A 16139-nucleotide genomic window follows, 5' to 3' on the forward strand; every position below is an offset into this window, starting at 1 on the left:
GAGAAGAGGGAGGGTTAGGAGGAGAGAGAGGGTTAGGAGGGGAGAGAGGGTTAGGAGGAGAGAGAGGGTTAGGAGGAGAGAGAGAGGGTTAGGAGGGGAGAGAGGGTTAGGAGGAGGAGTGAGGCTTAGGAGGGGAGAGGGTTAGGAGAAGAGGGAGGGTTAGGAGGGGAGCGCGTGGGTTAGAAGGGGAGAGAGGGATAGGAGGAGAGAGGGTTAGGAGAAGAGGGAGGGTTAGGAGGATTGGGAGGGTTAGGAAAAGAGAGAGGGTTAGGAGAAGAGAGAGGGTTAGGAGAAGAGAGAGGGTTAGGAGGAGAGGGAGGGAGGGTTAGGAGGAGAGGGAGGGTTAGGAGAAGAGGGAGGGTTAGGAGAAGAGAGAGGGTTAGGAGAAGAGAGAGGGTTAGGAGGGGAGAGGTGCAGTAAGGGCAGTAATGTGATTCTCTCTTTCCTCTGTCTGTCGTTTGTCATTCTGACGGCGCGTTATGCAGATGAGGAGATGCTGAGCTGATGGATGTTTCAAATGATATAACGGCTCTGAAAAGCATTGCACAGGCTGCTGGCATACGTGTGTGTGTAGTACTATATTACTATGTTATTTCCTCCATGCTGACATGTTTTTTTTCTCATATAAACAACATATCACTGTAATATTTTCTATCTTTGAGTAACACGGATCTGTTGATTGATGATGCAAAAAAACGAAATATTTTTCAACTAGTGTGTGTGTGTGTGTGTGTGTGTGTGTGTGTGTGTGTGTGTGCGTGCCCCTCCCAGTTGTTGTGCTTGTAGCCATAATAACAACGTGGGGAGGGGAAATCAGAACGGATGGATTCTCTGCAGACTTCATTCGTTAAGACAAAGCCAGTTGTCCTTTTGGGATCGTCTGCAGACTAATTGATATTGATTTGGTGATTTGCTCAGGGGTGGCTAAAAGCATGTTGGGTGTCATTGTCAATGTAGCTTTTCCTCTGTGGAGCTCGCTCAATAGCGCTCTCTCTTTTTCTCTCTAAAGCATTAACAAAAATCTCCTTGAGTTAAAAGCAATAGAAGCAGTTGTTTTTTTTCTCTCGCTAATTGTTACCAGAAAGTGGACTTACCTTTCACAGGCACTAATGGCTAATGGCAGTGGCTAATGGCAGTGGCTAATGGCAGTGGCTAATGGCAGTGGCTAATGGCAGTGGCTAATGGCTAACAGCCAACATTTTCCTCTTCTAGTCACTCAAATGTGTCTCCACAAGACACAAGACAAGGTATATTCAAACAGTAAAGTTAGCATTAGCCCACACCTTTAGCCTTCTGATGGTATTCTAACAGTAAAGTTAGCATTAGCCCATGCCAAGAATTTCTTATGGTAGAGTTAGCCTAGCCCACCCCTTTAGCCTTCTGATGGTATTCTAACAGTAAAGTTAGCGTTAGCCTAGCTAAGCCTTTTATCAGGTTGATTGATGACAGTCCTCTCTTTAATGTGACACATTATGATCATATCAATTTGTACTCTGTTCTCATCGACATCACTTTATAGCTCCTCCATCTCACACAGTCCATCGAGCCAGACAGTAAATCCTGCCTCTAAATGATGCCACAGCACTACGCTTCATAAACCAACCATCTCTCTCCCTCTCTCTCTCGCTCTCTCTTTCTCGCTCTCTCACTCACTCTCTCTCTCTTCTCTTTCTCTCTCTCTCTCTCTCTCTCGCTCTCTATTTCTCGCTCTCTTTCTCGCTTTCTCTTTCTCTCTCACTCCCTCTCTCTCTCACTTGCTCTCTCACTGACTGTATCTCCCTCTCCGTCTGTCTGTCTGTCTGTCTGTCTGTCTGTCTGTCTGTCTGTCTGTCTGTCTGTCTGTCTGTCTGTCTGTCTGTCTGTCTCGCTCTCTGTCTGTCTGTCTGTCTGTCTGTCTGTCTGTCTGTCTGTCTGTCTGTCTGTCTGTCTGTCTGTCTGTCTGTCTCTCTCTGTCTGTCTGTCTGTCTGTCTGTCTGTCTGTCTGTCTGTCTGTCTGTCTGTCTGTCTGTCTGTCTGTCTGTCTGTCTGTCTGTCTGTCTGTCTGTCTCTCAAACACCTTCTTCCTCTCTCTCTCTCTCTCTCTCTCTCTCTCTCTCTCTTTTCTTCTCTCTATCCCTTGTTCTCTATCCCTCTCCCTCCCAGTAGACAGTGTTGGATGTGAGTGACTGAATCAGGGTGGGATTAAAATGTAATATCAGACTATTTAAGAGATTAGCGGTTGACATTTCACCGGCTGAGTCTCTGCAATCTGATGATCCATTCATATATTGATTTATTTTCAGCTTGTTTTTTCCCCCGGCTTTATTCATATGGGAAAAAATAGATGTTATATTGAGGTCCCTTTATGAAATGTCTTGTCATGGGCTTTGGAGCTAAGTCACTCTGAATTGGTTGTCAGGGATATTTGTTGAGGGGTGAAGTATAGCCTTCAACAATCAGACTCAATAAGGTGGAGAAGACGAGACCAATAGACAAGGAAATGAATGAAATGAATGACCAAGCTCTGCATGGTTGGCATTGACCCTGCTGATAAAAGCTTCTGATGGAATGTGGTAGTTAGAAAAGAGCGCTAATTGTTTCTAATTATAACAAACGTTAATTCTGCTCAATTATGTGGCGCATCAGTCTGGGTTAACAAGGTAGTGGAACGTGACTAAAGTTTAATATGAGTCGTTCTCTAGTTTGTCAAGTATGTTTGATCTATGAAACAGAGTCTGCATAACAATGGTTGAAAATGCATGTATGAAATAACAGTAACAATAACAATTCATTTCACTGCTATGTGTAGAACAGTCTACAGTCGGGCCAAAAGTTTTGAGAATGACACAAATATTAATTTCCACAAAGTTTGCTGTCTCAGTGTCTTCAGATATTTTTGTCAGATGTGACTATGGAATACTGAAGTATAATTACAAGAATTTCATAAGTGTCAAAGGCTTTTATTGACAATTACATGAAGTTGATGCAGAGTCAATATTTGCAGTGTTGATCCTTCTTCTTCAAGACCTCTGCAATCCACCCTGGCATGCTGTCAATTAACATCTGGGCCACATCCTGACTGATGGCAGCCCATTCTTGCATAACCAATGCTTGGAGTTTGTCAGAATTTGTGGGGTTTTGTTTGTACACCCGCCTCTTGAGGATTGACCACAAGTTCTCAATGGGATTAAGGTCTGGGGAGTTTCCTGGCCATGAACCCAAAATATTGATGTTTTGTTCCCCGAGCCACTTAGTTATCACTTGCCTTATGGCAAGGTGCTCCATCATGCTGGAAAAGGCATTGTTCTTCACCAAACTGTTCCTGGATGGTTGGGAGAAGTTGCTCTCGGAGGATGTGTTGGTACCATTCATTATTAATGGCTGTGTTCTTAGGCAAAATTGTGAGTGAGCCCACTCCCTTGGCTGAGAAGCAACCCCACACATGAATGGTCTGATGGTAGCGCTCACCTTGTCTTCTCCGAACAAGCTTTTTTCCAGATGCCCCAAACAATCGGAAAGGGGATTCATCAGAGAAAATGACTTTATCCCAGTCCTCAGCAGTCCAATCTCTGTACCTTTTGCAGAATATCAGTCTGTCTCTGATGTTTTTCCTAGAGAGAAGTGGCTTCTTTGCTGCCCTACTTGACACCAGGCCATCCTCCAAAAGTCTTCGCCTCACTGTGCGTGCAGATGCACTCACACCTGCCTGCTGCCATTCCTGATCAAGCTCTGTACTGGTGGTGCCCCGATCCCGCAGGTGAGTCAACTTTAGGAGACGGTCCTGGCGCTTGCTGGACTTTCTTGGGCGCCCTGAAGCCTTCTTCACAACAACTGAACCCCTCTATTTGAAGTTCTTGATGATCCAATAAATGTTTGATTTAGGTGCAATCTTACTGGCAGTGAACAATGATTCCGAGCACCACCCTCCCTTTGAAGCTTCCAGGCTGTTATTCAAACTCAAGCAGCATGACAGAGTGATCTCCAGCCTTGTCCTCGTCAACACTCACACCTGTGTTACCGAGAGAATCACTGACATGATGTCAGCTGGTCCTTTTGTGGCAGGGCTGAAATGCAGTGGAAATGTTGTAATGGGTAACGATATTGCCGGAGGAAAGGTAGTACCCGTATTGGAAGTATTAGATAAAAGTGACCACTCTCTCTCGAATGAGTTGGCACAGAGTTATCCACATATGTTCCCCGCTTGTGCTGTCACTCGTGCTCAGGCACGACAAGAGAGTGACGTGACAGATTTGTCCAACACTGTTCTGTTCAAAGAGGATGATCAAGAGGATGGATTGTATGATACCTCTGAGAAGCTGATCACCTCTGACAAACAGCCCAGGAAAGAATCAAAGAAGGCTACTGTTACCTATCTCGGTAAAGCGGTTGGCCATGGACAGGTGCGCCCTGTTGATGCCAAAGGTCTTGGCTATAACTGCATTCCCTGCACCTACCACCAGACGAGAGCTACGCCGCTTTTTAGGGATGGTTGGCTACTACCGTAGCTTCTGTAAAAATTTCTCTGCGGTTGTTGCTCCATTGACCGATTTGCTTAGTCCGGCTAGATCATTTGTGTGGTCCCCTGATTGTAAGAGAGCTTTTGAATCAGCGAAAGCACTCTTATGTAGTACACCTGTACTTGCTGCTCCAGATTTTGAACAACCGTTCAAACTTGAGGTAGATGCTAGTGCCAGAGGTGCTGGTGCTGTTCTACTGCAGCAGGACAAGAGTGGAGTGGATCATCCCATTTGTTATTTTTCACGTAAATGTAATAAATGTCAAACAAACTATGCGACAATAGAACAAGAAGCTCTTGCTTTGTTGTTGGCTGTGCAATACTTTGAAGTATACATTGGTTCCAGTGCCCTACCAGTGATTGTGTATACTGACCATAACCCCTTAGTTTTTCTCCACCGAATGTACAACCAGAACCAGCGCCTTATGCGTTGGGCGCTGATTGTACAAAATTATAATTTGGAGATCAGTCACAAAAAGGGTTCAGATAATGTGTTGGCAGATGCTTTGTCTCGTGTGTAATAATTGTTGTATGTTTTGCAAGGTTGTTGCTTTGTTGTTGTGAGTATTCATTAATACTGTGGTCGCAATCCCCCCCTAGGGTTGCTCTTTTAAGGGTGGGAGTGTTACGGATACAGTTATCCTGTGTCTGTGTGTGTGTGTGTATCCTGTGTTCTTTTCTCTCCTTCTCCCCTCACAGGTGAAAATCATCACTCCCCAATCAGTCACCAATCAATCATCAATCAGAAGACACACCTCCTCCTGTTTCCTACCCTATCACAGTTCCTTTCCCTTGGTTTAAAAACCCCATCAGTTGTTTGCTCTAGAGCTCAATCTCTCTGTAAATGCCATGTATGTAGATCTCTGTGTTTCACTCTCTCTTTGTGTCTTAACCTCTCTTTTGTTTGAGCACCTCCAAATCACTTTGTCATCTCCTGTGAGTATTGTTTTTGGTTATGGTGTTTGTTTTCCTGCTCCCCCCATTACCGTGTGTTTTACAATAAACCCTGAGTTTGACGGTATAATTTCAGTTGTCGTGGTTATTTCGTTCACACTTTTACTTTGTCACAATTATAATTTGCATGAGTTATGTTACGGGTCTCATTACCATCCCCCCTAGACTGTCGGGACAAAAGGGATTCGTAACAATGGGGGATAGAGGAGGAGAGGATGGGGGAATAGCAGAGGAGAGGATGGGGGATAGCAGAGGAGAGGATGGGGGATAGCAGAGGAGAGGATGGGGGATAGCGGAGGAGAGGATGGGGGATAGCGGAGGAGAGGATGGGGGATAGCGGAGGAGAGGATGGGGGATAGAGGAGGAGAGGATGGGGGATAGAGGAGGGAGGGAGGGAGTGTCTTTACCCCCAGGCATGATGGGGGGGCTAAGGTGTGGAGGACGGAGAGAGCGATGTAGGAGGGTTTTTACTCTGGATGAGTGCACTCACCCTTTGAATATCTCAGGGTAAATGAGGCCCAGCGACACTATCTTCCCAATAGCCTTGTCTGTGCTGTTCACTCTCTCTCTCATTCTCCCTCTTTTCATCCTTCCGTCCCTCTCTCCAGCCAATTGGCAAACATGTTCAAATCTGCATAAATAAAGATCTGCATTTTCCTACCAGAGATGTGTTTCCATCAAATTGACGTAGTGGACAAAAAAATAACTTGTGCAGTTCAATTCCCAGATACCGAATAAAAAAAAAACAAAATAAATGGGTTTCCGTCGCATTTTCAACTCTACTGATGGTTTTACGTTATATATTAAATGTGCCCACTCTGGTATTGGTATTGGCTCTCTAGCCAACAGCTCACAGATACAGTGCAGGTAGGCCTAAAGCGGACCAAAGAGCAAAATCATTTTATTTGTCATGTCACCAGAATAAGACCCTTGATATTTATTGTCAAGGAGCATTGAGTTCATCACCCTGCACTTTCACCACCCTGTGAAGTTTATCAATACGTATTTCATCTGTAGCCTAATAAACTGCAGGCTTTCCTGAATGAGTTGCAATGGGAGGACCACAGAACATATCATCACGTGACTCCAAGTTTACGTGACTCCAAAATGATGATCATTATATCAATATTTGCGCATAAAAGCATTTCCGTCATTTCTCGCATAATTAATTTTACAGCCTCAAAAAGATCCTATCTTGTGTAACGTATTTTTGTTTTGTCCTCAAAAAGATCCCACCTTGTGTAACGTATTTTTGTATTGTCCTCAAAAAGATCCCACCTTGTGTAACGTATTTTTGTTTTGTCCTCAAAAAGATCCCACCTTGTGTAACGTATTTTTGTTTTGTCCTCAAAAAGATCCCACCTTGTGTAACGTATTTTTGTTTTGTCCTCAAAAAGATCCCACCTTGTGTAACGTATTTTTGTTTTGTCCTCAAAAAGATCCCACCTTGTGTAACGTATTTTTGTTTTGTCCTCAAAAAGATCCCACCTTGTGTAACGTATTTTTCTTTTGTCGACATTTGGAAAGTTTTCCGATTTAATGTCCTGTTTCCATCAGGCCTGTCGTGACATTTTATTGAATCCTACGTACTTTTACTCGCATGAAAAGGTTGGTTGAAAACCTGGTGAGTGAGACTCTTTCTCCTTCACCTACTTTCTGTCTCCAGCTCATTGCTCAGTCAGCCTCTGTCCTTCTCTCTCTCTCTGTCACATACACTCTTCCCTCTCTTCTCTCGTTCTCTCTCTCTCTCTTCCTCACATCCCTCATCTAACTATTCACATGCTAATATCATTTTGATTTGTACAGAATGGATTATAAATTACATTTAAATGATCCAACCTTTTATCATTTAAATGTACCATTGTATGTTCACCGTCATTACGTCTGGTATTAGTGTAGAAAGCGATATGAAAGGGTTAACAGTGCCCCTTTAAGATGTGAAGACCATGATGTCACTCAGCACCAGGGCTCACCCAATCCCCTGTTGTGCTTGGTATGGTGTCATAGAGAACAATCATCCAGTAGGAGTATGGTATGAATGTCGGGGGGGTGGGCCCCATCTTACATCATACCTTCAACACACCTGGCCGGATTTAAGACATGGCACAGTCTCTGAGTTTGTCAGCCACACACACACACACACACACACACACACACACGTGTTGAAGTGATCATGAGACATTTAGGAGTTTTAGTTTGGGTGTGAAAAAAGAGAGAGCTGCGAATGGTGTGTGTGTGAGTGTTTGTGTGTGAGTGAGCGCATGAAGACGTGTGTGCGTACATGCATGGGTATGTGTGTGTGTGTTATGTGTACACGTGCATACCCACGTGTGTGAGAACATGGCAGGTGTGGAAGCGAGTGTTACAAGAAGTGTGAAAGACAGATGGGCTGTTAGAAGGAGAGGAAGAGGGCCTGTGAAACGAGGGAACGACAACTAGAAAAATAGGGAGGAGATAAAGATGAGGAAGTCAGTGGGGATGGAGAGATGGGGAGGAGGGAGTTGGAGAGAGAGAGAGAGATGGGGAGGAGAGAGTTGGGGAGAGAGAGATGGGGAGGAGAGGATTTACAGGGAGAGAGAGAGATGGGGGAGAGAGAGATTGGGAGGAGAGATTTGGGGAGAGAGAGAGATTGGGAGGAGAGAGGATTTACAGGGAGAGAGAGAGGGAGAGATGGGGATGATATGAGAAGAGAGAGAGAGAGAGAGAGGGAGAGATGGGGATGATAGATATCAGATTGGAAGAAGAGAGAGGGAGGGGGAGAGTGTTAGAGATGTGGGGTAAAGTAATGGAGAGACTGGAGAGAGACAGATGGAGGTAGGATTTGAAAGATAGAATCCAAAAACCACATTCCAAGATTCAGGAGATTAAATACACACAGTACCCAGAGTGTCCCCTCCAGGAGAGTTTCTCTGTGAGGACCATGTAACCAGGGTAACCAGGGAGGGATATATCTTGTAGTGTGTCTCTGTGAGGACCATGTAACCAGGGTAACCAGGGAGGGATATATTTTAGTGTGTCTCTGTGAGGACCATGTAACCAGGGTAACCAGGGAGGGATATATCTTAGTGTGTCTCTGTGAGGACCATGTAACCAGGGTAACCAGGGAGGGATATATCTTAGTGTGTCTCTGTGAGGACCATGTAACCAGGGTAACCAGGGAGGGATATATCTTAGTGTGTCTCTGTGAGGACCATGTAACCAGGGTAACCAGGGAGGGATATATCTTAGTGTGTCTCTGTGAGGACCATGTAACCAGGGTAACCAGGGAGGGATATATCTTAGTGTGTTGGCAGCTGGCTCCTTGTTTCTCCAGTGATGCAGCTCTAATTTAGCAGCCTCAGTGACTGTGAAATTGCCAAATATGCCTGTCTGAATGCCTGTCAGATCATAGCAGGGTCCTGCCACCTGCAAACACCCACAGCACGACCACAACGCTAATGTAACGCAAAATAACCATTCAATCTACATGGACTTTGGTCTTTATTTTCTCCACCATGTTAGTGGTGTAATATCTAGTCTGTTGAGGCTAGTGACTGTGTTATCATAAGTCACAGTTGAAGTCGGAAGTTTACATACACTTAGGTTGGAGTCATTAAAACTCGTTTTTCAACCACTCCACAAATGTCTTTTAACAAACTATAGTTTTGACAAGTCGGTTAGGACATCTACTTTATGCATGACACAAGTAATTTTTCCAACAATTGTTTACAGACAGATTATTTCACTTATAATTCACTGTATCACAATTCCAGTGGGTCAGAAGTGTACAAACGGTACCTTTAAACAGCCTGGAAAATTCCAGAAAATTATGTCAAGGCTTTAGAAGCTTCTGATAGACATCATTTGAGTCCATTGGAGGTGTCCCTGTGGATGTATTTCAAGGCCTACCTTCAAACTCAGCGCCTCTTTGCATGACATCATGGGAAAATCAAAAGAAATCAGCCAAGACCTCAGAAAATAAATTGTAGACCTCTACAAGTCTGGTTCATCCTTGGGAGCAATTTCCAAACAAACGGCTGCGTGGTCCCATGGTGTTTATACTTGCATACTATAGTTTGTACAGATGAACGTGGTACCTTCAATTTCCTGAAGGTACCACGTTCATCTGTACAAACAATAGTATGCAAGTATAAACACCATGAGACCACGCAGTCGTCATACCCCTCAGGAAGGAGACACGTTCTGTCTCCTAGAGATGAACATACTTTGGTTCGAAAAGTGCAAATCAATCCCAGAATAACAGAACACAAGGACCTTGTGAAGATGCTGGAGGAAACAGGTACAAAAGTATCTATATCCACAGTGAAACAAGTCCTATATCAACATAACCTGAAAGGCCGCTCAGCAAGGAGAAGCCACTGCTCCAAACCCCCCCAAAATAGTGAGACTACGGTTTGTAACTGCACATGGGGACAAAGGTCGTACTTTTTTGAGAAATGTCCTCTGGTCTGAACTGTTTGGCCATAAAGACCATCGTTATGTTTGGAAGGAAAAGGGTGAGACTTGCAAGCCGTAGAACACCATCCCAACCGTGAAGCACGGAGGTGGCAGCATTATGTTGTGGGGGTGGCAGCATCATGTTGTGAGGGTGCTTTGCTGCAGGAAGGACTGGTGCACTTCACAAAATAGACGGCATCATGAGGGAGGAAATTTATGTGGATATATTGAAGCAACATCTCCAGACATCAGTCAGGAAGTTAAAGCTTGGTCGCAAATGGGTCTTCCAAATGGACAATGACCCCAAGCATACTTCCAAAGTTGTGCAAAATGGCTTAAGGAAAACAAAGTCTAGGTATTGGAGTGGCCATCACAAAGCCCTGACCTCAATCCTATAGAAAATTTGTGGGCAGAACTGAAAAAGCGTGTGCGAGCAAAGAGATCTACAAACCTGACTCAGTTACACCAGCTCTGTCAGGAGGAATGGGCCAAAATTCACCCAACTTATTGTGGGAAGCTTGTGGAAGGCTACCTGAAACATTTGACCCAAGTTAAACAATTTAAAGGCAATGCTATCAAATACAAAATTGAGTGTATGTAAACTTCTGACCCACTTGGAATGTGATGAAAGAAATAAAAGCTGAAATAAATCATTCTCTCTACTATTATTCTGACATTTCACTTAAAATAAAGTGTTGATCCTAACTGACCTAAGACAGTGAGTTTTTACAAGGATTAAATGTCAGGAATTGTGAAAAACTGAGTTAAAATGTATTTGGCTAAGGTGTGTGTAAACTTCCAACTTCAACGGTGAGTTGATGCACAGCAGATGTCAATTATTATGGAGTCCGTATGGGGCGCTGTACTGTACTGTAATGTACAGGACCGTGATCTAACATTGCTGTCAAGCTCTGATATTCCTTCCATGCTAGAGCTGCCACGGTCATTAAGCTGTACAATGGAGCTTTGATATATGTCTTTTGTTCATGCTTTGATGCATTGTTGGCAGGATACCAGGGAAAGGGGGATACCTAGTCATTTGTTCAACTGAAATGTGTCTCCCGCATTTAACCCAACCCCTCTGAATCAGAGGGGTGCAGGGGGCTGCCTTAATCGACATCCATATCATCAGCACCCAGGGATCAGTGGTTTAACAGGGGCAGAACGACAGATTTTTACTTTGTCAGCTTGGGGATTCGATCCAGCAACCTTTCGGTTACTGGCCCAACGCTCCTACCAACGGTGCTGTGTGTGTGTGTGTGTGTGTGTGTGTGTGTGTGTGTGTGTGTGTGTGTGTGTGTGTGTGTGTGTGTGTGTGTGTGTGTGTGTGTGTGTGTGTGTGTGTGTGTGTGTGTGTGTGTGTGTGTGTGTGTGTGTGTGTGTGTGTGTGTGTGTGTGTGTGTGTTGTGTCAGATGGTGTAATGGCCAATAGAATGATATGGGGGTGGCTATACATTTTGGCGTATCTGTGGATGTGGGAGAGTCTTAATTTGCATCTGCTTGCAAGTGTGTATGGTTGAGTGAGTTATGTACACTGAACACCTTCCTAATGTTCAGTTGCAACCTCCATACCCCCGGTGGACCATTTGATGCACTCAGGAAACTGTTGGGTGTGAAAAAACCCACAACGTTGCAGTTCTTGACACAAACCGGTGTGCCTGGCCCCTACTACCATATCCCATTCAAAGGCACTTACATCTTTTGTCTTGCTCATTCACCCTCTGAATGGCACACACACACAATCCTTGTCTCAATTGTCTCAAGGCTTGAAAATCCTTCTTTAACCTGTCTGCTCCCCTTCATCTACACTGATTGAAGTGGATTTAACCAGTGACATCAATAAGGGATCACAGTTTTCTCCTGGATTCACCTGGTCAGGCTGTCATGGAAAGCGCAGGTGTTCCTAATGTTTTGTACAGTCAGTGTATGGGTTGCATGTCTTTGTATGTGTGTGCGTACATGCCCCTGTGTGTGTGTGGGTAGTTGAATAATGGGTGGGTTAGTTAGCATCATGATCTGAGATGAAACGGACAAAACGTAAGCCTTTGAAATGCAAAATGCAGAAGACTGGCGATTGGCCACTGTGCTGGGGAGCGGATAGCCGTCTTTGTGTTTCCCCCACATTTCATCATAAAACACACACACACACACACACACACATTATTAATAAGGGAATAGCTAATGCTTTATCTATGAGACACAAAGCACACTAATAGGCTGCAGCTTGCTGCTCTAGAAGAGAGGAAGTGTGACAAGTGTGTATGTGCACAATTGTGTGGACACACAAACAGGAGAGTTGAGTCTCCACTGGCAGGGCCCAGGGACCAATTTATTTCCACGCAGTAGGAAGAACAGAGGGATAGAAAGGAAGATGAAAAAGAGGGAGAGGATGGAGACCCGGTGGAACAGGAAATAGAGACGGGCCACTCTGTTCACTCAGATTACTTGGGACAGAATGAGACCAGTGTGTGTGTGTGTGTGTGTGTGTGTGTGTGTGTGTGTGTGTGTGTGTGTGTGTGTGTGTGTGTGTGTGTGTGTGTGTGTGTGTGTGTGTGTGTGTGTGTGTGTGTGTGTGTGTGTGTGTGTGTGTGTGTGGAGTGGAGAGATGATTGTATGTGTGTGTTATTCCCCTGAGTCAAGGATTACTGAGCTTGGTTTATTTCACGTCTTTTATCCGTGGAGATGTTTAATACCGCAGTGAACTGAAAGCATTTATGGACACACACACCCCTGTACACAAGTAATATACACCTCACACAAAACACACACATGCATTTTATACCGGAGCCTTTTAACTGAACTCATCCCATGTTTCTCTCTCTCTCTCTCTCTCTCTCTCTCTCTCTCTCTCTCTCTCTCTCTCTCTCTCTCTCTCTCTCTCTCTCTGTCTCCTCTAACAGGCAGGAGGCCAGTGACCTCTCTGGACCCATACAGAGGTAAGGACCCGTTTAAAAATCTCTTCTCTTCTCGTCTTTGATCAGCTTTATGTGTTTGATGGGGTAGCATCAGTACTGAACCATCACCACACAGCTCTCATCTCCCAGACCACAAGTACTGGACTAGCTAGTGTGGCCCCAGCAGATTGTTACCATCTCTGAGCTGGTGTCTGTAAGCCTGAGAGAATGGGTGGGGAAGACGACCAGAAAGATAAGGAAATGAGACACAACAGGAACAGAGGGATAGAAAAAGACTATAGAGATGGAGGGAAGGAGGAGACAGATATAAGGGGACAGAGGGGAAATTGAGGGAGTATAGAGTGAGAGATAACAGAGAGGGGGAGCTAAAAGGAGAGACGCGAGAGAGCAGGTGGGAGATGTGACGAGGCTCAGATCTGTGGCCATGCAGGGTCATTAAACCCAATCCCATGGCGACAGAACGAGACAACCAAGGAGAGGGAGGAAGAGAGGGGTTTAAATAAAGGGCCCATCTTAAAATAGACACACCTATTCCTCATTTGGGATTGAGTTAGCAGGGAGGATAGGCCCATTCTGCCCTGAAAGCCTCTCCTCTCTGAACACACCAAACAAAAGAAGGATAGAGAGAGAGACTGTACCACAGTCTCTCTGACTGATCAGCCGTCTGCCTTTTCAAGGACACTTAGGCCTACACACACACACACACACACACACCACTAGACCTTGTACGGGGAAAATAAGTAGGTGCACAGAATACATATTACACAACACACTAATCATTTATCTGTCAGACGCGGTTAAAGGGGCCTTGGCCATTGTAGGAGATTCTGTGTGCAATGTGATACAGAGAGGGTTAATGGGGTTGCATTTACCCAGGGATGAGCAGGGACGAGCAGGGACGAGCAGAGATGAGCAGGGACGAGCAGAGACGAGCAGGGATGAGCAGGGACGAGCAGGGACGGGCAGAGACCAGCAGGGACGAGCAGAGACCAGCAGGGACGAGCAGAGATGAGCAGGGACGAGCAGGGATGAGCAGAGACGAGCAGGGACGAGCAGGGACGAGCAGAGATGAGCAGGGACGAGCAGGGATGAGCAGAGATGAGACGAGCAGGGACGATCAGAGATGAGCAGGGATGAGCAGGGATGAGCAGAGACGAGCAGGGACGAGCAGGGACGATCAGGGACGAGCAGGGACAAGCAGGGACGATCAGAGATGAGCAGGGATGAGCAGGGACGAGCAGGGACCAAGGGACAGCAAACCACATGCATATGCAGATTATCTGCTAACGTAGTAGAGCGAGACTGACTTCAAAAGGCATCCGGCACGAGAGAGAAGCTGAGGGAGAGAGAGAGAGACTGAGAGAGAAGCAGAGGGAGAGAGAGAGAAGCATAGGGAGAGAGAGAGACCGAGAGAGAAGCAGAGGGAGAGAGAGAGAGACCGAGAGAGAAGCAGAGGGAGAGAGAGAGAGACCGAGAGAGAAGCAGAGGGAGAGAGAGAGAGACTGAGAGAGAAGCAGAGGGAGAGAGAGAGGCAGACTGAGAGAGAAGCAGAGGGAGAGAGAGAGAGACTGAGAGAGAAGCAGAGGGAGAGAGAGAGAGACTGAGAGAGAAGCAGAGGGAGAGAGAGAGAGACTGAGAGAGAAGCAGAGGGAGAGAGAGAGAGACTGAGAGAGAAGCAGAGGGAGAGAGAGAGAGACTGAGAGAGAAGCAGAGGGAGAGAGAGAGAGACTGAGAGAGAAGCAGAGGGAGAGAGAGAGAGACTGAGAGAGAAGCAGAGGGAGAGAGAGAGAGACTGAGAGAGAAGCAGAGGGAGAGAGAGTGAGACTGAGAGAGAAGCAGAGGGAGAGAGAGAGAGACTGAGAGAGAAGCAGAGGGAGAGAGAGAGACTGAGAGAGAAGCAGAGGGAGAGAGAGAGAGACTGAGAGAGAAGCAGAGGAAGAGAGAGAGAGACTGAGAGAGAAGCAGAGGGAGAGAGAGAGAGACTGAGACCGACTGAAGGGAAAGTCCTTTCCCTTTTGAAGTGAAAGAGAAAGATTTAGGTTGTAAATAATTAGGGAAGAATACTTTGGCTTTGTTTTCCTCTCTGTTTGAGGAAAACACACACACTGTTATCTACAGTAATCCGCCACACAGCTGTGTCGTTCCAGAATGTGTGTTTACTTCCTCTACCTTCACACCCCGTGTTCCTCCTCCCAACACACACACACACACACACACACACACACACAAAGAGAGCTTGGTGTATAATTTCATCCTGTGTGTTTTGCTCCCCTAATGAAGCATTCTCTGTTGGTTTGATTGACACTGGGCTCGTTATTCAGCAGACATTCTGCAGCGTGACTGAGACTCAGAACACGGTGTGAGAGATGGGGAGGGGTGTTGGGAGGCAGAGAAAGAGGGGGTTGAAGGGAGGGGAGGAACACGGTGTGAGAGATGGGGAGGGGTGTTGGGAGGCAGAGAAAGAGGGGGTTGAAGGGAGGGGAGGAACACGGTGTGAGAGATGGGGAGGGGTGTTGGGAGGCAGAGAAAGAGGGGGTTGAAGGGAGGGGAGGAACACGGTGTGAGAGATGGGGAGGGGTGTTGGGAGGCAGAGAAAGAGGGGGATGAAGGGGGGAGGAACACGGTGTGAGAGAAGGGGAGGGGTGTTGGGAGGCAGAGAAAGAGGGGGTTGAAGGGAGGGGAGGAACACGGTGTGAGAGATGGGGAGGGGTGTTGGGAGGCAGAGAAAGAGGGGGTTGAAGGGAGGGGAGGAACACGGTGTGAGAGATGGGGAGGAGTGTTGGGAGGCAGAGAAAGAGGGGGATGAAGGGAGGGGAGGAACACGGTGTGAGAGATGGGGAGGGGTGTTGGGAGGCAGAGAAAGAGGGGGATGAAGGGAGGGGAGGAACACGGTGTGAGAGATGGGGAGGGGTGTTGGGAGGCAGAGAAAGAGGGGGATGAAGGGAGGGGAGGAACACGGTGTGAGAGATGGGGAGGGGTGTTGGGAGGCAGAGAAAGAGGGGTTGAAGGGAGGGGAGGAACACGGTGTGAGAGATGGGGAGGGGTGTTGGGAGGCAGAGAAAGAGGGGGTTGAAGGGAGGGGAGGAACACGGTGTGAGAGATGGGGAGGGGTGTTGGGAGGCAGAGAAAGAGGGGGTTGAAGGGAGGGGAGGAACACGGTGTGAGAGATGGGGAGGGGTGTTGGGAGGCAGAGAAAGAGGGGGTTGAAGGGAGGGGAGGAACACGGTGTGAGAGATGGGGAGGGGTGTTGGGAGGCAGAGAAAGAGGGGGATGAAGGGAGGGGAGGAACACGGTGTGAGAGAAGGGGAGGGGTGTTGGGAGGCAGAGAAAGAGGGGGT

At 46.5% G+C, this 16139-nt stretch overlaps 1 protein-coding gene across 1 annotated transcript in view; it reads left to right on the plus strand.

Moving 5' to 3' along the window:
* The window catches only part of LOC112235803 (CUGBP Elav-like family member 2), a 225892-nt gene that overhangs the window by 51787 nt on the left and 157966 nt on the right, over positions 1 to 16139 (plus strand). Inside the window, exon 2 of the mRNA XM_042300281.1 lies at positions 12787 to 12822. Within this exon, the coding sequence (XP_042156215.1) occupies positions 12787 to 12822 (36 nt within the window). The remainder of the gene's footprint in view (positions 1 to 12786; positions 12823 to 16139) is intronic.

The sequence above is a fragment of the Oncorhynchus tshawytscha genome, linkage group LG17 (assembly GCF_018296145.1).
Source record: "Oncorhynchus tshawytscha isolate Ot180627B linkage group LG17, Otsh_v2.0, whole genome shotgun sequence".
NCBI lineage: Eukaryota > Metazoa > Chordata > Actinopteri > Salmoniformes > Salmonidae > Oncorhynchus > Oncorhynchus tshawytscha.